Source organism: Rhinopithecus roxellana, chromosome 1 (assembly GCF_007565055.1).
Source record: "Rhinopithecus roxellana isolate Shanxi Qingling chromosome 1, ASM756505v1, whole genome shotgun sequence".
NCBI lineage: Eukaryota > Metazoa > Chordata > Mammalia > Primates > Cercopithecidae > Rhinopithecus > Rhinopithecus roxellana.
The window spans coordinates 92,986,702-93,009,295 of NC_044549.1; the positions used below are offsets into that span (position 1 = coordinate 92,986,702).

The 22,594-nt window shown below is 37.1% G+C and overlaps 1 protein-coding gene across 5 annotated transcripts in view; it reads left to right on the top strand.

The window, feature by feature from the left end:
- PPARG (peroxisome proliferator activated receptor gamma) overlaps positions 1 to 22,594 on the top strand; it is a 148,801-nt gene that overhangs the window by 43,648 nt on the left and 82,559 nt on the right. The window contains exon 1 of one of the 5 annotated variants that reach the window (XM_030928006.1): positions 19,710 to 19,967. The exons of the other annotated variants lie outside the window; for them this stretch is intronic. Coding sequence (XP_030783866.1) covers positions 19,886 to 19,967 — 82 coding nt within the window. The 5' untranslated portion in view covers positions 19,710 to 19,885. Of the gene's footprint in view, positions 1 to 19,709; positions 19,968 to 22,594 lie in introns of those variants that run through there. 5 annotated transcript variants of the gene reach the window in all.

Here is a 22,594-nt window from a genome sequence, read left to right on the forward strand (position 1 = left end):
ATATCCATAGTGTTTGAAACTGTATGTGCTGAGATAGTTATATACTAATGATTGTCAAATTAAGCATTTTTTCCAATTCCTTTGCCAGAATCTAGTCATGTGAAATGATGAGGAACTGGAATGTACAATGTATACATTGTTCTTGGCAAAACTAAATTTAAATTTCTGCTTAACCTGGTCAACCAAAAAGCCCTTTTCATTTCTGCCTGTGTAAAATCTTTCTTCAACATACTAAGCCATTTTTCTGTCTTGGTAAATATTATAGGGTGAAATAAAATTTAAATTGAATTTAGATAGACCTGAATTGATGATTCAAGAACTTTTAGAATCTTAGTTTAATTTTTGAATAGCAAATAACATTATACTGTAGATATAGAAGATGTTGAAGATTATCCCAGGAAGTGCTCTGGAAGCTGCTTTTAAAAATAAATAACTTTTTTTTTTTTTTTTTTGAGACGGAGTCTCGCTCTGCCGCCCGGGCTGGAGTGCAGTGGCCGGATCTCAGCTCACTGCAAGCTCTGCCTCCCGGGTTCATGCCATTCTCCTGCCTCAGCCTCCCGAGTAGCTGGGACTACAGGCGCCCGCCACGTCGCCCGGCTAGTTTTTTGTATTTTTTAGTAGAGACGGGGTTTCACCGTGTTAGCCAGGGTGGTCTCGATCTCCTGACCTCGTGATCCGCACGTCTGGGCCTCCCAAAGTGCTGGGATTACAGGCTTGAGCCACCGCACCCGGCCAAAAATAAATAACTTTTAAACTGCCTTTTCTCCCTTAGCATTTGCCCATTTGTTCTAAGGTAGAGGGACAACTTTCAGTGTGTTAAGGGTTTTTAATAGTTAATCACAGTTACATGGCATTTGTTTTTGTTTAATATGTGGATTTTTATGTAATTCTACCAGAGGCCTAGGTATATCAGTACATTCCTCAGCATTATTAATGTCATCCGAATAAATAGTCTTTGATTACTGATCACTGACTCCATATATAGGGCAGTGATTTCAAAATTATTCTACTACCATTGCAAGTAGACATGTATACAGTAAAGAAGCATCCGAAGGCCAGGCATGGTGGCTCACGCCTATAGTCCCAGGACTTTGGGAGACCAAGGAGGGAGGATCATTTGAGCCCAGGAGTTCAAGACTAGCCTGGGAAACATAGTGAGACCTCATCTCTACAACAAATTTTAAAAATTGACTGGGCATGGTGGGACGCATACCTGTAGTCCCAGCTACTTGGGAGGCTGAGGGAGGATCGCCTGAGCCCAGGAGGTCGAGACTCCAGTGAGCCATGTTCACACCACTGTACTCCAGCCTGGGTGACAGAGTGAGATCCTGTCTGTAAAAATAAAAAATCTGAAAAGTTATGTCTAAATTAGATATGAGTAAATGAAGTCGTGAGCCAACTGCATAGGGGATCTTTCCAGTGATAGCAATACCAAAGTGGACCTTGTTAAAACAAACAAACAAAAACACTCTTTAAAACATAGTTTGGGGAGAAGGAAGCTAGTATTTCAACTTACTGTATGCCAAGCACTTCTAAGTGCTTTACATTATTCTCTTGAACATTATTTCTTAAATTTATCACCACAATCCTCTTCTACAGCTGAGGAAACAGAGAGGTTAAATAGCTTTGCCCAAAGTTAACACCACTGGCATGTGGTGATGCAGGGCTTCCAGCTTGGGTATATCTAATTTTATAGCCATCATTCTTTCTCTTTCCATCTCTGTATCTCTCTGGGAGTCAGGAGACCTGTATTCCTGTGTTTTTGTTGTTGTTTTGAGACAGAGTCTCACTCTGTTGCTCAGGCTGGAGTGCAGTGGTGCCATCGTGGCTCACTGCAACCTCAACTTCCCAGGCTCGAGTGATCCTCAGCTGTGCCATCTTGCTATGGAACCATGGCTAAGCCACATTCTGAGCTACGGTAAAACATGGTAATAGGTTCATATTCACGCTCCCCCATCATGCTCATGCCCCCCCCACCTCACCTAGAAAGCTCCGCATTTCCTTTCTGTGTGCTCGTTCATTCAGTCGTCAGTCATTTCATCAGTTCGACAACAGTCTTTATTCATATGACATTAACCACTGAGGTTCTGTTAAGTGACACAGATAGGAAATAACCTAGCTGCATGGTCGCCGTCTTTCAAAAGGCCATACTCTTAGGATCCACATACAGGCCCCCGTCTTCCATGAAGCAATTGTCCCCAACCATCCCATTTTGACGGTTTTTTTTTTTTTTTTTTTGAGTCCCTGTGAAACTTCGGCCTTTTTACATTTATCTGGCAGTTAACCAGGTACTGCTTTGTGACAGTTCTTCTATTCTTGGCTGCAATTCTTAATTCAAATCATATATCATTACTTAACTTTTCACCTCTTTGCAACTTCTTTCTCCCCGAAGATTACAAGTTCCTTAAGAGCAGGCTTATAGTTCTTTGTATAATATTTCCCACAGTGTCTGTTAATTAGCAGGGGTTTTTTTTTTACCCAATTTACTAAAAAAAGGTTTGTTAACTTGGTTTAAATTTTCTTTTCTTTCTTTCTTTTTTTTTTTTTTTTTTTTATTTGAGACAGAGTCTTGCTCTGTCACCCAGGCTGGAGTGCAGTGGTGCGGTTTCGGCTCACTTCAACCTGTCTTCCGGGTTCAAGCAGTTCTCATGCCTCAGTCTCCCAAGTAGCCAGGATTACAGGTGCCCACCACCATACCTGGCTAATTTTTATATTTTTGGTAGAGATGGGTTTTCGCCTTGTTGTGCAGGCTGGTCTCAAACTCCTGACCTCAAGTGATCCAGCCTCCTTGGCCTCCCGAAGTGTTGGGATTACAGGTGTGGAAGCTACCGTGCCCGGCTGACTTGGGTAAAATTTTTTAAGTTCAGCGTTTACTCCCTGGTTGAATGATCTGGGCCAAGTTACATAGCTTCTGTGACCCTCCTCAGTTTTCAACAAAATGGGAATAATTCCTACTTCTCAAGATGAAATACATAATATATGTAAAAGTGCTCTGTGAACTCTAAAAGATTATACAAATATTACTGATTATTTTATACTTTATGGTCAAAACCACCCTGTCCTGCATTGCTCTAGTAGACACTTTATGTACCAACATGTACTTCAGCTGTTCACATTATATACTTTCATCTCTGTTATCCTACCATCTAGGTCAATACATTTTAACATCTTTATTTGCTCTAAGTTTATTTCTAATTTTTTATTCTTTATTTTGTTTATTCCCATACTTACTTTTACTTATGACTATGGATTTAAATGGCATGTACTGTCTTCAGACTGGCCTACTGTGATGAGTCATAAGACCCATCATAATGAATCCAGACTGCAAAATTGGAAGTAATAGAAATTACTGTTAATTTTCTTTTAAGGTAGTTTAAATGCATTTACTTGCAGTTTCAGATTGGTAGAAATTGTACCTTGTTAGGAATTCACTATTGACATGATTTTTAGTCTATATTAGAGCTCTGAATACTCTGCAAATAATATGTGAGCACCGGTACCATCAAAGCATGTGTTGCCTTAGGTGGTGTTTACAGACCTTGTCAGAGTTGGTAGTAATTCCAGAATATAATCATTTCAATAGCTAAGGCTTATGGTTAAGAGCTCAGAATTTACTGAATCGAATTATTTGAGGTTTTGCTGCTGTGTTACTTGTAGTCATCAAATCAAGCTTTATTTTACTGCCTTCATTGCAATAAGCAGTTTTGACCATTTAAAAATATTTTTGATAGGATACTTATTTTCTCTAGCATTTTTATAGTATGGTTCCTGTGTGGTGAATGTCTCTCACCTCTTGGAAGCCTTGAAATATACAAATTGACTATTGTTGTTTCTGTTGAAAGATATTAAAATGAGATTTGTAATCTAAACGGGCATTACTTACTTCACATCTGGTTGCTTGAAAAGTGGCCAGATGCAACAATTCTTAATGCAAGAGAGCCTACGGCAAAACCTTTGCAATTCTCACCCTCGACAAAACAGCTGCCCTGTGTGAAAAAAATGGTAAAAAAATGGTAAAAAAAAAAAAAAAAAAAAAAAAAAAAAGAGAGAGAAGAAAACCAAAGCAAAGAAAATTCACTCCACCACATTCTAATTACAGATTTCCAATAAAAGTATTATGATTCCTAGATCAGTGAGCTAATCATTAGAAGTGGAAGGCAATGTGGGAAAAAAATGAAACAACAATGGCAGCATTGACCTAGTTTCTAGTTGCCAGGACCAAAGACATCATGACACCACTGTCCTTTCTAAATCTCCTTACCTTGCTTAATCTTAAAGTGATGGTATGTCCTGGTTTGCCTGTGACAGTCCCAGTTTATGCCTGTTGTCCTTGTGTGATTTTTAAATCGTGCCCTCTTTCACTCTTAAAAGTGTCTCAGTTTGGGTAAGGAGGTATATGCCCACCTTAATTTAATCTCTTTATCTCAGAGACATTAATCAGGAAGGGTAAGCGGTGGGAGTTATGAGAATTTATTAAAGGGAAAATGTTACTCCGGTTGAGACAGTGCTGGAACCAAAAAGCTACTGATCTGAATTCTCCATAATAACATGAGAATTGGTTTGCGAACACATTCTGAACATCACAAGATACATCAGATTAATGCTGCTTGCTCTTGGGGAGTTGTGGGGAGGAGGAGGATAACCAGGTCAGAAGTTTGTGGTATCTTTTATGCAACACTAACGTTAAGCTTCCTGTCTGAGGTTTTCCATGTTGTGAGTTTTCACCTCTTGATACTCTTTGAGGGCTAGCGATGCTGACATCTACTAGAAACACTTCAGAGAAAAAAAAAAAGATGGAAGATAATAGTTCTTTAGAAAAATGGAAACATTTACATTATTCATGATAACTTTGTTCTTCTTTGGAAAAGATTAGCTGAACATCCCTGCTGATTACCTTAATAATCTACTCTGAAATTTAATTTTATCTACTCTAGAAGGCTTACTGTGGATATATTCTCCTTTAGAGTCCTCCAGATTTGATAGCTATTATTTTTTAATAATAGTTAAGTTCCTTTATTTTGTTTAAAGTACTGAAAACTGAATCAGGTCTCATGAACTAGTTATGAGCAACTGATTATTTAGCTGGGAAAAGAAGGTGAGAAAGAAGAATATTTGAATAAAGGCCTTTGGGTTTTTATAAAGACATTATGCAAAGAGTGATAACCATCTTTCTTACAGCCTCTTCTGAAAGTAAAGCAAGGGGGCTGAGCTTCTTGTGGACGTTTAAGTTTGAATAGGGTACTCTCCTGAAGGCCTTTAAAAATACAGTAGCTTGTCTGGAGTTTAGCAATCAATCAGTCAATGCTGCACTAAGAATTATAAATGAAGTAGAAGGCATACTCTTTCACGTCTTCAAATGACTTAATAATATACTTCGAGAAATAAAACAAATAATGTACTTGGAGAAATAAAACAAATATACGTGAAACAGATTAGGTCTAAATTATGTGGTATTGACTCTATATGAGTTACTAGGGGTAAGAATTAATTAATTGGCATTCAAAGAGCGTTTAATTTGTGCCAACCAGCAGAAATATCTCATTGTGTTACAGCATAAAAAAGATCGGGAAGCCAGAAACAAGTCCTAGTGGATGGCAGAAAATAAGAACCTATACATTCATTTCTACTCTAATGCATCTATTCAGTATTTCTTGAGCACTAACTATATACTGTAGGCATATAGGAGTGAGTAAGTACATCGTTCTGAGTAGAACTTATGTGTTAGGAAATAGTGAACAAAAACATGGGAGGACAGATGGGTGTGTGGGCAGAGTGTAGCAATAGTATTGTTAACCTATGCAAAGGTTAGGCTGATTCTGAATAGAGACAAGAGTTTATAATGGAAGATCCCTTTTAACACTTAAAATTCATGAAACGAAGAGCTCAAAGAAAATCTTAGAAGCCATCTAATCTACTCTCCTTTCCCTATCTCCACTTAAAAAAGGGGGACTTAAGAGCAGAGCTGTTGTGACTTGCCTGAATTCATAAACCGAGTTAGTGGCGGAGCTGAAAGTCGAGCCGGCTCTTCTGTTTTTTCCATTTGCAGTTGGCCCCCCCATTCATGGGTTCCACATCCATGGATTCAACCAACTATGATCAAAAGTATTTTTAAAAAATAAAAATAGCAATACAATAATTAAAAATGGAAAATTTAAAATACAGTGTAAACAACTATTTACATAGCATTACATTGTATTAGTTATTATATGTAATCTAGAGATGATTTAAAGTATATGGGAGAATGTGCATAGGTTATGTTCAAATACTATGCTATTTTAGATTGGGGACTTGAGCATCTTGGATTTTTGTATTCACAAGGTCCTGGAACCAATCCTTCATGAATACAGGAGGACAAATAAATATATCCTGCTGCCTCTTCAGTCTTAAAGTTAGCTAAAACATTTCACTTCCCCATGCCAACTCTGTGAATACCAGATCTTAGATCCTAAACTAAAGGTTTGGAAGGCAATCATTATTCAGGCATAGGTAGGAAAGTATGACTTAGAAAATGAATCTGTTTCATGTCTGAATTTTAATAAAAGTCTTGTTTATAAAATGACGAAAGGCTCAATGAGACTAACAACATGCAACTTGTAATAAATGTTTGGTAACCATGACACTGATGAACTGTGTTTTAGACCTAGCTGTCACTAATTGGCTGTGTGGTTTTTGCACAAGTTGTGTCTCCTCTTTTGTCTTTATTTATATTATGACAGAATTTAAATTCTGTTTCAGTTATTTTATTACTATATATATATCTTACAATTGCTTGAGTACAGCACAGACTTCAAGGAAAAAATTTCTTATGATTCTCAGTGTTCACATAATTTTTATTAAATGTAACATAAATATATGTAAACCAAGTTGTAAACTATGTTTATGGTTCTTATATATTTATACAACCAAAATAAATTTTAAAATAAGTTGTAAAGCCCTTAACATTAAAGGTACAAATATGGAAATGACTGCTATAGCGTATACTTTTGGGGATTCAACACCTTTTGCTGCTTAATGCCATATCTGATTAAATTTTTCCAAGACTTTTTTCTTTTTCAACTCTTTTGTGAAACATTCCTTTCTACAGCATTACTGGATCTAGTTTGAACGTCAGTTAACTCAGGTGAATCAATTACATATTAAAAGTTTACCTTTGTTCTTCTTTCACTAACCTTAGACAACTAAAGTGGTAATGTTGGGCACCAATGAAATCACAGGTAGAAACTGTGGCACTGAAACTGCTTGTCTGTATTCAGTTATAAAATCATACAGATAATCTAAAATATGAATTCTTACACACTGTATGTCATTAAAATTAAGGTAAAATTGAAAACAGATTTTAAAACTTTTCCTCAAAAATCGGAAACAATCTAAATGTCCATCAGCTGAATGGACCAACAAAATGTGCTGTATCAATACACAGCCTAATCTAGGCAATTCACCAATAAACCGCTGACACATGCCACAACCTGAACCTCCAGACTCAACCTCCAAAACATTATGCTAAGTGAAAAAAAAAAACCAGACACATGAGACTATATATTATATGATTCCATTTATCTGAAATGTCTAATAAAAGAAGCAAATCTATAGAGGCAGAGTATAATAGATTAATAGTTGTCTGGGATTGGGGGTAGGAATTGGTGTTTGATTGTAAATCAGCATGACGGATCTTACTAGGTGATAAAAATGTTCTAAAACTGATTTATGGTGATGGTTGCAAAACTTAGTAAATTTACTAAAATTAATTGAATTGCACATTCAAAATGGTGAACTTTATTCTATGTAAAATATACATCAATAACACTGTTTTAAAACTTTTTATAAAGACTTACAGATCTCCTAAGAATATTTAGGTATTAGATATTTTCTCCCTTGACCCTTCCAAGGTCAGAAGACACAGCTGAAAAAATACTTTTAGTGGAACCAAAGAATGGATCCAGTAACTACAGTGTCGTGGATTCTAGCTTTGACTTTGTCACTGACTCTACTTAGGCAAGGCCTTGGGCAAGTCACTTACCGTCTTTGTGCCTTGGTTTCCCCATCTGTAAAGAGGGTGTTAGTTTAAATGTTCTCTAGGATTTCTTGCACACTGACAGTCCCATCCTCACATTTCTGTTATCTGTGAATCTCTACCTCCTAGTGATTCTCCCTCCCTCAAATACTCTAACAAAGCCCCTTTATTTACCATGGCATATGTGGCATATTGCTTGTCTCACTAATTCTTGCTCACACAAGCTTCCTGACCTTCCTGCATAGGTCTTGCAGGTACACAGTTCTCAAAGTGTTGATCTGAAAGTTCCATACGAGACTGGATCCCCATCATTCATTAATCTCCCAGAGGCTATCTTCTCATCCTGTGTAACTCTCTTATGGAAGCTGTCCCATAGATAACAATATACTTCCCCTTCAGGCAGTACATGGAAGAAACAATGGGCTATACAATGGAACCATCCTATGAGATTACACCGAATGAGAACCTGGCCCATTGTTTTCTCCTGCTGCCTAAGGAAGGAGTTGTGCTCTTTGGATCCCAATACAGATTTTGGCTTGTCCACCTCCTTGAATTCCCAAGTAACAATTAAGCAATCTGGCCTCCTTCCCTCTTCTCATTTCAATGTGTAGGATATTTGTCAACTTGCCCAGAGTTACTGTAGGCATTTTGAGCTATTCATCTGACTGTGTGCAATAGATAACAAAAACATAATTAGGAGGAGGACTGAATTAAGTCTCAATTTTATTTTTGTTTTTATTTTTATGGCAGGGGAGAGGTGCTTACTTTAGAGTGGTAAAAGTTATTTCTGGTCCAAGTTTTCATCATCCCCTCCTTCCCTCTGTGTTTCAATAAAATGTTTCCAAATGTTTCAAATGAAAAGTTTATTAAAATAGAGCTCATGTTTTTAAAAATAAAAACGTAACATCTTACTTCCTAGAGGTAGCTGAAGAAAAGCACTCCAAGAGTATAAAGAACAAGCTACATGATTAGAATGTGGTTTATTAGTCCACAAACCTGTCAGGAATCTTGGACTCTTTTCCTAAAGCTATGCAGACATACAACATAACTTTGGAAGAACCAGTTAAGTTTGTATTCTAACTATGCCCTGTAATTTAGGAATAACTACCTGCTAAACACTGAAAATCTCTGTTAGTGGAAATCGTCGGGTAAAACCAAAGCATGAGTTATATTATTAGTGGTTGTTAAGTGGTTTTGTATATGCAATGAAAAGGATTAGATGGCTGGGCACGGTGGCTCACACCTGTAATCCCAGCACTTTAGGAGGTCGAGGTGGAGGGATCACAAAGTCAGCAGTTCAAGACCAGTCTGGCCAATATGGTGAAACCCTGTCTCTACTAAAAATACAGAAATTAGCCAGGCATTGTGGCACTTGCCTGTAGTCCCAGCTACTCGGGAGGCTGAGGCAGAAGAATCGCTTGAACCCGGGATGTGGAGGTTGCAGTGAGCTGAGACTGTGCCACTGCACTCTAGCCTGGGCAACAGAGCCAGACTCCGTCTCAAAAAAAAAAAAAAAAAAGATTAGATATTTGAAGAACCATGGGGTGGGTGTCCCGTTAACTGTCCATAGGCCAAGGAAAATGGAGAAAAGTGAAGTTGAAATAAAATTCTCTAAAAATAGCTGAAAAAAGAAAAACTTAGATATGTAAGTGTTTTATGATGTGAGGAAAGAGATGTGCCTAAGAAAGTTTGGTATTGGAGATACATACCTTTTTAATAAAAGAGAACAAATTAAACAGGCAGTCTTCCTTTCTTGTAGGAACTGTATTTCAGGGTAATTACATGGCTTTAGTTGCTGAAGGAAAGATCTTCCTTGAAGAAAAATGCCTGCTGTCTGGGTACAGTGGCTCATGCCTGTAATCCCAGCACATTGGGAGGCCAAGGTGGACAGATCACTTGATCCCAGAAATTCAACACCAGCCTGGCCAACATGACAAAGCCCCATCTCTACAAAAACATACAAAAGTTAGTTGGGCATGGTGGCACGTGCCTGTGGTCTCAGCTACTCAGGAGGCTGAGGTGGGAGAATCACTTGAGCCTGGGAGGCAGAGGTTGCAGTGAGCTGTGATCGCACTGCTGCACTCCAGCCTGGGTGACAGAGCAAGACCCTGTCTCAAAAAAAGAAAAAAAAAATTCCTACTAAAAAATGTGGAAAGAGTGGTAGAATTAGAAAAACTTCATTTCATAAACTCCAAGTATTGATTCAGGAAAACATGATAAAGTTTGTTACCCCTTTAGGTGAATGATTAATGAAGCTGAACATCCTTATAATACCAAAGTAACATTGCACTGATTACTGTCTCATTGAAGGAGAAAAAGTAACTGTACAATGGAGAGATGAGACATATCACCATTCTAACTCAGTGATAGATTTTACCATGGCTGATGGTCAGTCATACATCATGCCTTCTGATGTGATGGAATAGGAAGTACACATCCCCTATGGTATATTCAAGCCTAAAATGTTTAACTTGAATCCAGAAGTCCTTGGATATAGTATGTAGGAAACACAGGGGATAGAGAATCAAGCTAAATGATACAACAAGAAAACAACCAGATAAATTCAGAAGTTAAGACATTCTACCTGATAACTGGCCTGACCTCTTCAATTAGTCAGTGACCTTAAAATTAAGTGGAAGGGGTAGTCATGCTAGATTTAAAAAGGCTTATGAACATACAGCCAAATGCATTTCATCATACTGGATTAGATTAGGGTTAGGAACAAACCAATTGTAAAGAACATTTGGGGTCAACTGGGGAAATGTGAATATGGACTGGGTATTGCTTGAAATGAAAATGTAATTAAATGAAAAGATGGAGATTGTTGACTTTAAAAAGCAGAGGACTACCAGGAAGTACCATATCTCATTTTGATTAAAGAATACACATGCTGTATATATATGTATATATGTACATGCTTATGTATCTCTGTATACATATGATCATACCTATCCCAGAAAAAGACCCAGATACATAGACATTAAGAGTTCAATATTGGTTGTCTCTGGTAGTGGAAATATAATGATTATGTTTTTACCAGTCTGTATTTTCTAATTTTTAACAATGAATGCAGGTTGGTTCTATAATAATGAAAGGTGTTTTGTTTTGTTTTTTTTTTTAAACAAAAAAACTCCTGCCTTTTCAGATAGAAAAGCAGCAATGTATTCTTTCCTTCAAGGAAAATAAAAATGTTTCCTTTGAGGAAAGAAGATATAAAGACTAGAAAACACTCTAGTGTTTTTAAAAACCACCAAGCTTTCAAATACAAAGATTTAACATATGTAAACTGTATTGTACTTCATTTGAAATTCAGTATCTTTACTAAAGAGATTCCTTTTATCCTATCCTACACACGTACAGTATTATTTAATGATGTGCGCACAAAACTCTGCCAGCCTTAAACAGTAGGTCTAAGACACGTTTGTTGTTTTTGGCTTCCCTGTGTTGATCTGAATTCACTGCCTAGTAGCCCTTGGAAATTTCTATCCCAGCACATCCCACAGGTGCCCAATACTGTGGATTCTCATTCCCCTAATTCATTCTCACTCTTCTCTCTTGGTTCAGTCTTGCCTTTCTTCACTCTGTTCCCTTTCCTTGCTCCTGCCATCCAAAGCTTCTCTATCTTTCAGGCTCATCTCAAATTTCCTCTCTTTCCTGAAGCCTTTTTGGATTCCTTCCATCTCCATGCCCAGTCAGAAGGGCTCTGTTCATCTCTGAACATCTTTTGCACTCCATTGCATCTGGTTTAAATCCCTTCTCTGCCTCTTATTAGCTATGTGATCTCAAAACTCAATTTCTTTATCTGTAAAATGGTGATAGTAAATGACTTCACAGGGTTGAGTGCCTCAAGTCAGTGGCGAGTACTACAGTAGAGGCAGAATGCACAGCTCAACAGAAAGTACTCCAGTAATGGTCATGATTGTTTACACTTCTCTCAAGCCACCTACTCGTACATTAGAGTGCATTGTACTTGTCTTATCCTCTTTACTAAAAGTAGGAAAATGGCTTGAGAATTGAGGCTCAGTCTTATTTATTACTCTTTTCCTAGTTATGTGATACTTAACTATATTGCTCGGTATTTAGCAGCCCATCATCTAGTCATAACATCATCCTCATTCTTTCTGAGCTTGTTTGCTTTTTGTGAAATGGGGCTACCATTCAATCTCATAGAATTTTTATTTTTATTTTTATTTTTGAGACAGAATCTTGCTCTGTCACCCAGGCTGGAGTGCAGTGGGACAAACTTGGCTCACTACAACCTCCGCCTCCCAACTTCAAGCACTTCTCGTGCCTCAGCCTCTTGAGTAGCTGGGGTTACAAGCACTTACCACCACACCCAGCTCGTTTTTATATTTTTAGTAGAGACAGGGTTTCGCCATGTTGGCCAGGCTGGTCTCAAACTCCTGACCTCAGGTGATCCACCCACTTCGACCTCCCAAAGTTCTGGGATTACAGGTGTGAACCACCCACCCAGCCAATCTCACAGAATTTTTATAAAGTCTAGACAAATTTTTATAGTTTAAAAGACTTAGCACAGCCCCTGACAGAGTAGGCACTCAGTAAATGTGGAATCTGAAACTTATTTAAAGCTAGTTTATATTTTCAAGTCTTCTTACTTTTACTAATGCTGCTTTAAGATGTATTCTATAAGTTCAAATGTAAAGTTCTAGATTGGGACAGAATTTATAATGTGCCTAATAAAGATTGTTAGAGACAAACTTTTAGACTGGACTAATCTACTATTAATGGACTGATGAATCTTACTGGAAAATAAACATAAAATATACTCTGTGTTGCCTGTGGTTTAATTACCATCAAAATTAAGTTTATTATGTACTGATTTCACAGTTACATTTTATTTTCAGTCAAATCTCTATTTGTTATGAAGAAAATATGTGTACTTCCGCTAAGTGAAGTTTAAAAACTTGTACTTGTTTTTGAAGATTCCATACTCTGTATACCACCTCTTCCTGAAACATATTTATGTAGCTCCTTTTAACATAAGAGCTGGAAGAGTGTTGCTTGATGACTGCTCTTATTGCTTTACTAAAGTGTCATGTATGAGATTTAAAGATTTGATTATAAGAATTCATAATATAATTTTGAGAGCCTACTCTGTTCCAGGCATTGATTTATTTAAATCATCTCTAATTCTCACAACTCCGAAAAGATAAGAATACAGAAACGTAACAAGGCTTGAATGCAAACCCAGGTCTGTTTGACTGTTGATTCATTTTGAATAAAGACAAATTACTCAAAGCTTTACTGCCAAAAACTATTACCTGGTTCCACATTGAAACCCTATTCAATAGTTGTTATTATTTTCTTCTTTTGCTTTGAATAACCTCCCAGCATTGTTGAGAGTTTCAAATGAAATAAAAACACTATACAGCTCCAAGGTGTTTTTTTTTTAGAGTATTATTACCTCGAAGTAGAAATTTTTAAATAGTAATGTGATCATTTTCATAAGAGCAAGGAACTTTGTCAATTGAAACAAAAACGTCCTACCAGAAGAACCCCAGCATGCTGGGATGACTCATGAAGAATCTGTGAATGAGGCAAGAGAACGTTTGTCAGCAAAATGACTCTGTGAACTGACGTTCAAATATTATCAAATTTTAATTACCAAGTCATGATTCAGTACTTACTTTATAGAGAGCACCATATCTAAACTCTGTGGTGAACAATGACATTTTCATAGGTAATTCCTCCACATTAAGTGATTCATCATAGAAAAATGCTTTCATGCTGATGACTTCCACCATGACTGTTGGCACTAAGGATCATTGACCTGAAGAATTGATTTGAACATCTTACTGCATTATTTTAATGAGATAGAGCACCGTTTGGAGCTTTGGACTGGGAATCAAGAAACCTGATTTCTAGCTCAAACTCTGCTGCTAATTTATCTAGGTCATGCTTTGGGCAAATCATTTCATTCCTCTGGAACTCATTTTTCTTATATCAAAAATTAAGAGTTGGAATATGCTAATCTCCCTCTTATTAAGTTTCATGAGTCCGTGATTTCAACAGTCCATAAATTTCCTTTAGTACAGTCACAGAACTGGTAAGTCACACCAGCTGAACCTGAGTGCAGCTCCACGGGTCTATGCTTGCTGTAGAACCTTTGTGAATTCCCATTGTGCTTCACCAGTGACAGGATGTGCTACCCAATAAACCTCCATATAACTGATCTTGAAAAATTCATTGATAAAATCTGAAAACTGAAAAAGATGCATGTTTTAGAGGTTTAGGTTTCCCACAACATGAAAATGTGTCAGTTGATAATATAGCTCATGGTATTTCACTATGCTAGAAAACAGCTTACTAGAGAATTTCAGATATTACATGCAACGACAAGTTACCATAAGGTCTTTGGTTCAAACTTAGAGGAATTTGAAAAGTGTTTAGTTGATCCCTAGAAAGTGGTTAGACAGGTTAGGCTCTTTTTCAGGTATTGGAGGCAAGTTAACTTTTGAAGGGGGCAGAAAAGGAAGTTTTCGGTTGGTTCTTTCCTTTTGAGACTTTTAATTTACCATCAGACACTTTTTTCAGATGAAAGTGCCTTTTATACTGTCACCCATGTATGAATCAGGTATGAAAAGGAAATAGTAACTCAGGATTGGAACGTGAATAAGTATACAATATGGAGGATTTCCATTAAATTTTAAATAAATGAATTACAATCATATTATTCAGTGTCTCAACATTAAAACTCAAAAGGACCCTAAGAATTATTCTGTTTTGTGAAAAGGCCTTTTTCTGATTCTAGAGATAAGAAATGTGGACCCAAAGAGTTGACACAGTAAATTTGTGACTGAGCCCAGGCAAGAACTTAAAACCTAGACTTTCTGGCTCCAATGTCAGTGTTCTTTTCTACTGCTTCTGAGTTAAGAAGACCTTTTTTTTTTTGAAATCAAATACACGTTTACTGGAGTTGTTGGCTTCTTTTTTCTTAAGACAGAATCTTACTCTGTCACCCAGGCTGGAGTGTAGTGATGCAATTACAGCTCACTGCACCTCGGTCTCCTGGGCTCAAGCAGCCCTCCTGCCTCAGTCTCTCAAGTAACTGACACTACAGGCATATGCCACCATGCCTGGCCAATTATTTTATTTTTTTGTAGAGACAAGGTCTCACTCTGTTGCCCAGGCTGGTCTCCGACTCCTGTGCTCAAGGGATCCTCTTGCCTCAGCCACCCAGAGTGCTGGGATTGCAGGTGTGAGCCATTGCACCCAGCAGCATTATTTTTCTTTAAATCAAAACAATATAGTTGTTTAATATAATTATGTCCGTAAAATATATTACTTTTGAAAATCTGAACAAAATTACAGTTTTTGGTTAAAGAATGGATTCACCTTTCAAAAAAATGACACACAGGAGACTGAGGCAGGAGAATGTCTTGAACCTGGGAGGTGGAGGTAGTTTGCAGTGAGCCTAGATTGTGCCACTGCACCCCAGCCTGAGGGACAGAGTGAGACCCTATCTCAAAAAAAAGAAAATGACACAGCTGAGTGTGGTGGAGCATCTGAAGTCCTAGCTACTCTGGAGGCTGAGGCAGGGGGATCACTTGAGCCCAGGAGTTGGAGACTAGCCTGGGCAACATAGCAAGACCCCTGTCAAAATTTTTTTTTAATTTAAAAAATTTTCAAAAAGCGGCACAGATGCATTGAACATTGACCTTCCTTTGTCTGCTTTTATGGGAATATCCGGCTCGCTGTAATAGTTGTGATGAGATTTACATCCAGGATACAGGATTATTTGTTCTTCTCAAAGGAGTGTCTCATTGGCCCAGCATTTCTCCCATGTTGTATCTCCCCTGTGACTATGAAGAAACCCTGAGCTGATGCAATCACCACTTGAAAATAAGGTTCCAAGCCAATCTTAATTGCACTAGGAAAAAGCAGCCATTCTTTTGGGTAGGGGGAGAAATGAGCTTGGGTGGTTATACTGCTTGTTAGCAATTGTCTGACTTCCATTGGAGCATCATCCAGAAATTTACATCTTAATTGGAACAAGAAGAAAATGGATGCTATTATCATTTCATTAGATCTCTAAACTCCTTCTTGAATGATATATATGATATGGATGTGCTGTTCTTTCGTTACTCTCATCATCAACAAAAACAATATGTGTGTTTTAATGCTAACCAGAGACTCTGTGCTAGGTTCTAGGGATACAATGAGATATAAACTCCTAGCCTTTTAGAAGCTAGCATAAGTGGTAGTAGCACTTATAGAATTAAATGAAGCAGATTTTAAAATGAGCAAAAGAAAAAAATACTGTACATACAATTTTATACCAATACTGACATAGCTTATTTCACACAAAAGAAAAAGCAATTTAAGCAATTTTAAAAATTCAAATTTATTCTAGAGAATAAATTCCAAATTTATAGCAAAAAAAGAGCAAAGTTTTCATTAGCCTTCAAGAATAATATAGCTCCAAAATATTTAATATTCTGTATTATGAGAATATTTTATATAAGTCATCCCAATACCAAATAATGCTAAAAATAACTATATAGGTTCAATACCATGATTTTATTAACTATAGATTTTTAGACCTTTTCTCACTTTTTGTTATTGAATCATTCACAGCTTTTATTGGTTGAATTGCCTTCTCCTAAAAGTACCAAAGTGTGGAGAGTTTTTTTGGCTGAGCAATATTCAGATTCTTTTAGCCTAAGGTCCTGTGAAGTAATATTGAAGACTAAATGTTGAAGAGTAGCTTTCTCTAATAACAAACGGTCAATTTTTTCAAATGTCACGAACTGGGGTACAGTTAACTTTTCATCCTCCTCATTATAGAATAATTCCTCATTATCCCCATTCTTTCTTCTGCTGAGGCTGTGGTGGTATACTCAAAGTCACATCCATACCCTTCTGTCTCCGAAGTCCTAGGAGAGATGGCCCTCTTCTCAACCTCTACATTGCACAGAACCCTACATCCCTCAACAGAAGAAATACCTAGTACGTAAGGAAAGTGGCCTTTCACCACTTGTCCTCACTCTGTAACATCACCAAGGACTCTCCTGCAATGGGACTGTCCATAGGATGAATAGCAATAGACTGCTGCATTGATGTGCACAGTGCTGACAACCCATTGGTGTGTAGAGCACCCTAGGCAAGATCTAAAGTTCTAAGATCTTATCATGTAAATCACCAGCATGCTCTTTTATGTATCTTGTTATAATATCCTTCCAATCAATATTTTAAAGGGCACGACACTGGGGGAATCTTAAGGCTTTGAAGACAGGGATAGTCACATGCATGTCTTATAAATTATCTGATGATCATATACTGTTTACTGATAGTAATGACTCTACTTAAACAAATATATTATTTCTCATATCAGTGCATGCCAATTGACCTTCAGGTTTAAGCAAATGAGAAGAACACTCTTAAGTATATTTGGATAATTTTGATACAGTTACATGTGAACTCATAAAGTATAGACACCTTGGCTTATTATTTACCGCCTAAGCCTAGATCAATACCTGGTGCTTAGTAGGTATTTGATGAATGATGGGATAGATAAATGTAAAAATAAGTCTTTTCAGTATCTAAAGACAAAACAGATACATAATAAGATACAGATGGGAGACTGGCTCATCCATCTTTATTTTCATTCATTTGAAAGTCCATGTGAGCAAGTTATTTCTTAAGTGATCTAGCACTGCAATGTGACTATCATTAACATAAAATGTGATTAATCCACATTGTATAACTGTTTTATTAGTAATGTAAAGATGCTTTGTGTGTTGCTTGGTTTGTGTATGCTGCCAAAAGTGTAAGCAACATTTACTGAGCTGCTATGTGGCAGGCTCTGTGTTTATTAAAATAGTAGTTTTTGCTAATTGACTGTTTTTTGACACATCCATTTTGTTCATCATTGTATGCCTAGCACCTAGCTTTAGGCTTACCACATATTATATTGGCAATTAATATTTGTTGAACAAACAAATGCATGAAATACAATGAGTAAGACAGGATTTTGCTTTCAAGTAAAACATAGTCTGGGGGAAGAAGGAATGTCAGAATGTGGTGGGTGCTATAGGAGTAGGTGTTATCAGATTCTGATGCTATGGAATAATAAACTGTTAAAATATGTAAACTTATGTTTCAGAAGCTAAAGCACAGTATGGGAACTATTAGAGGCTTAGAAGGCCTCACTACCCAGTAGACTCAGAAGTTGAATGGTGTCTGAGAAAAAAGAGAATAGAAGTAGCAGTAGGTGAAGAGTCCAGAAGTGAGTCCGTTTGAGGACAGGTGGAAAGACTGCATCTGTATGTTGCCAAAGAGTAACAGAGACTGGTGTAGGACTGGAGTTCGATTCAGTCATATCCTTAAATATTGTGCCATTGTGTCTGGATTACTTTGTAGTATAAGTAAATTTCCAAGCATGGGGAGGGAAGGAGAAGCGCCTTTATTGAGAATTCAACTGAATATAGAGAAGACTATTTTACACAACTGTAATCACTGCAGCCATTTGGACAAATTAGCAAACCCAAGTTTTGCTTTAACTTGGATTGCCTTAATAAAGATGTTTTGGGGCTTAATGGCACAGTTGCCCAACTCCCCACTTTATTCTGTGCTGTTCAGAGCCAGCCAGCATTTCCCCATCAAGCTCTTGCACCATGATTGACAGGGACACTTTTACTAGTCCCCTTGAAGAATGAATAGTTACTCAATGTAGATTAACCAGATATATATTTTATTCAGGGAATATCAGGATAAATATAATTCAGAGAATTACTGCCTTCTCATATACTGCCCTGTGTGGGGACATCTTTGAAAGTCCGCAAAGTCACTGCAATTCTAGTAGGCCACTCATGTGACAAGACCTGCTCCCACATCAGTAATTTGGCACAGCGAGTGTCTCTCCTTGCCAAAAAGGGCAAAGGCCTTGAGCAAGAAGCCAGCTTTTTCCTGATTACAAAACCGACCACAATTCCTTGCCAACCTAACAGCGTAAGTCTATTTTTTTCTGGTGATGTGTTACTCTTCTCACAGAGAACCCCATTTTTTCATTATGACATCGCACTTATCATTTAAACATCAATTGATGTTCAAACATCAGCTGATGTAACATTGCTGTAGTTGCTATTGATGGATAAGCTGAAGTTTTTAGGAAAGCAAACCCGATATTTAAATTGAAACCATATCAAACCCTTCTTCATTCTCTCAACTATTTAATTTTACAGAATTTGGATAGCAGTCAGTATCATTTTGGGCTTCACAAGTCAGTAGAATAAGTACCTTAGGAATATAGCATTTCGGTAGCATGCTGATACCAACGTTTAAACTATGGATATGTATTTGAATTCCAAAATTTTCTTCAAATAACATGATTAGAGATTCAACCAGGAATAGACATCGGAAGTAAACTTTGCCCAAATAAGCTTTCTGGTATTTCTTAAGCAAGAGATTTAAAGTTTTCCATTTAAGGAGGAATTGATGTGAATTTTACGACAATAAAAAATGCAAGTGGATATTGAACAGTCTCTGCTCTGATAATTCTAAATACAGTATAGTTCACACCCCTCACAAGACACTGAACATGTGGGTCACTGGCGAGACAGTGTGGCAATATTTTCCCTGTAATGTACCAAGTCTTGCCAAAGCAGTGAACAACATTATGACACAACTTTTTGTCACAGCTGGCTCCTAACAGGACAGTGCCAGCCAATTCAAGCCCAGTCCTTTCTGTGTTTATTCCCATCTCTCCCAAATATTTGGAAACTGATGTCTTGACTCATGGGTGTATTCACAAATTCTGTTACTTCAAGTCTTTTTCTTTTAACGGATTGATCTTTTGCTAGATATAGACAAAGTATCAGTGTGAATTACAGCAAACCCCTATTCCATGCTGTTATGGGTGAAACTCTGGGAGATTCTCCTATTGACCCAGAAAGCGATTCCTTCACTGATACATTGTCTGCAAACATATCACAAGGTAAAGTTCCTTCCAGATATGGCTACTGGGGACGTGGGGGCATTTATGTAAGGGTAAAATTGCTCTTGTAGTTTGTCTTCCAAGTTATGTTTGTTTTAATACTATCATGTGTACACTCCAGTATTTTAATGCTTAGCTCACTGCTATCGCATTCACTTAAAAACATATTCAGATCCTTAAAAAAGGAAACCTAACCTAATCTGTATTTTATGTCTGTGCATGGCTCCTGTTTCCTGAATTTTAAGTGCTAAAGCTATAGTTATATCCAAAAACAATCCTGTTCATTTTTATTTCCTGAGTTTGCGTAGATTTCCCAAGAATACATAAGGGCTTTTTAGACTTGAAGGCTCACTTTTTCCTCTTTTCATCTTGTATGTTAGAGATCTCTCGTAACGGTTTTTATCCCTCTTGCAGCACTTTTATTCCTCTTGAAGTACTCTCAGTTCTTTTCTGTTCTACCCTGAAATCTAGATACTGTGTGTGCACTTTAGCTCTCCCAAAGAATTGTAAGTTCCCAGAATATGGTACCAAGTGATGCTCTTTATTAGATTTCTGAGGATGCCTCCTAGCATAGTGCCCAATGCATTGCAGAATGGATTGTCGGAACCTTGAAAAAGATCTGTTCCAAGCATCATATTTTATGCATAAAGAAAATGAGGTTCCTCAAACAGTAAATGTCTATTGTAAGTGACTACCTATTACTTCTCTTCAGGTGTGTCAGAATCAGATACCTCCTTTTCAATATTTCTTTCTTGGCCATTGCAAAATGTAAGTTCTCCATTTCTACAGCTCCTTCTACTGGAGTTTCTTAGCACCGCTTTTTCTGTTTTGTCTCATATTGATGTCTTTATTTCTATTCATTTTATTTTTCTCTTCTCAGATTCTATGTAAAAATAGATTGTTAACTAGTGTGATTCGTGTTTTATAATATAGGTGCTAAAGCATTAAAATTAAGTCACTTAATTGCTGAAATAGATTTTAACCTTTTCATTTTCCTGGAAGCCTGAAGTTTGAACATATTAGTCATCATTTTAAAAATATAAAGCTTTTTAAAAATTAGTAAGAAATGTTTCCTGAAATACTGTTTTATTTTATTACAGTAATTTGTTTCAACATGTATTTCTGTCATCTAAGCCTCTTAACTAGGAGTTTTGTTTTTTTCCATAAAATGCTGTTATTTTGTTTTTCTGCAAGCCATAAACATTGTTGCTATCTTTCTTCAGTTATTAATTTAGCCTGCCTCAGGGCAGAATGTCCTGGCTATACTGTGAAATTGTTCTTGAGTCAAAATTTGATAGTTTTGTCTATTTTAAAAGAACATGTCTGCAATGCAGTACAACAAATATCAACAAAATAGGTTAACTGAGAGGCAAGTACTATTTGTGGTAAGGGATGGTTATGTGATTCAAGTTAGTTTTCATTCTGTGCTAATCTCTAATTTTATGCTTTGAATTTACCCTGAGTTTAATTTTTTTGAGTCTCAATTTCCTCTAAAAGAATGATCCAGTACTTTTCTTACTAATTAACATGGTACAGAATGAAATTATTAGCAATTAAAACATGATATTTTGTACCAATAATTTAACCCTTGTCTTACAGGGTCTCTGGCTACTCCTTCTTCATAAGCACTGTTTCTCTGTTAAAAATTTGAGTTCCTAAAGGCCAAAGATCTATGATTGTTACTCCTACTGTAATTTGTAAATGACCTTTAAATAATTGCTTCACCTCTTCCAAAACAGACAGACTTAAAAATAAATTAGATATATGATCATCATTAGCCGAGGCCAACAGAGTTGAACACTGTGGAGATGAGGTATTTGGCCTGGATACAGTAGTCCTTTTACGTGCTTCTTCTTCCTGATCATAGGCAAAGTGAAATTGGGAGTGTTGCAAATAGTTGGGTACTGCTATTAAGAAAAAGTGGCACATTTTGTGTGAATGACTCAGATATCCAGGTAGATTGGTTATATTCAAGAGATTAAAAATCTCCACTACACTTTATGCCCAAAGAGGAATTCCATGCTTTTTCCAAGGCTCCATCGTTGCTGTAACCCCTTTATATTATTCCCCTTTCTTTTTTTTATCAAGAGCTCCTCAAGCAACCCCAAGTAACCTCATGCTGGCTCTGAAACCATTTCCACCAGTAAAAATTGGTGAGATTGAAGGGAAGCTTCTACAAGCTCAAGCTGAATATGCCTCCTGCTTTGAGTGCCAGACTTAGTCCTGTGTGAATTCTACAATTTTAAGCTGTTGCACCAGAGCCTTGAAAGATGATGACACACTTGTCCTTTGGAGCTGATTGAGCAATGGAAATATGCCTTAGAGACATGATAAATGCTGCAATAGACAATCCTTCAAAATGAGTCTCTCCTGAGATAGGAGTGAGTGATTGATTGCACGCCATTTTTATTGAGGGATACTTAATCTGTGGTTACATAGCTCCAGGCAACTATATATTCAGAAACATTTAGATAACTAAAATTTTCGCCTTTCCAGAAGTTTAAAGGGACCCATGTAGTACCAGGGAATATAAGGACCAATCCTATCTTGGCCACATATTTGCTGTGTGAATTTAAACATGCCATTTTTCTTCTCTGGCCTTCTGTTTCCACATATATTAACAATAC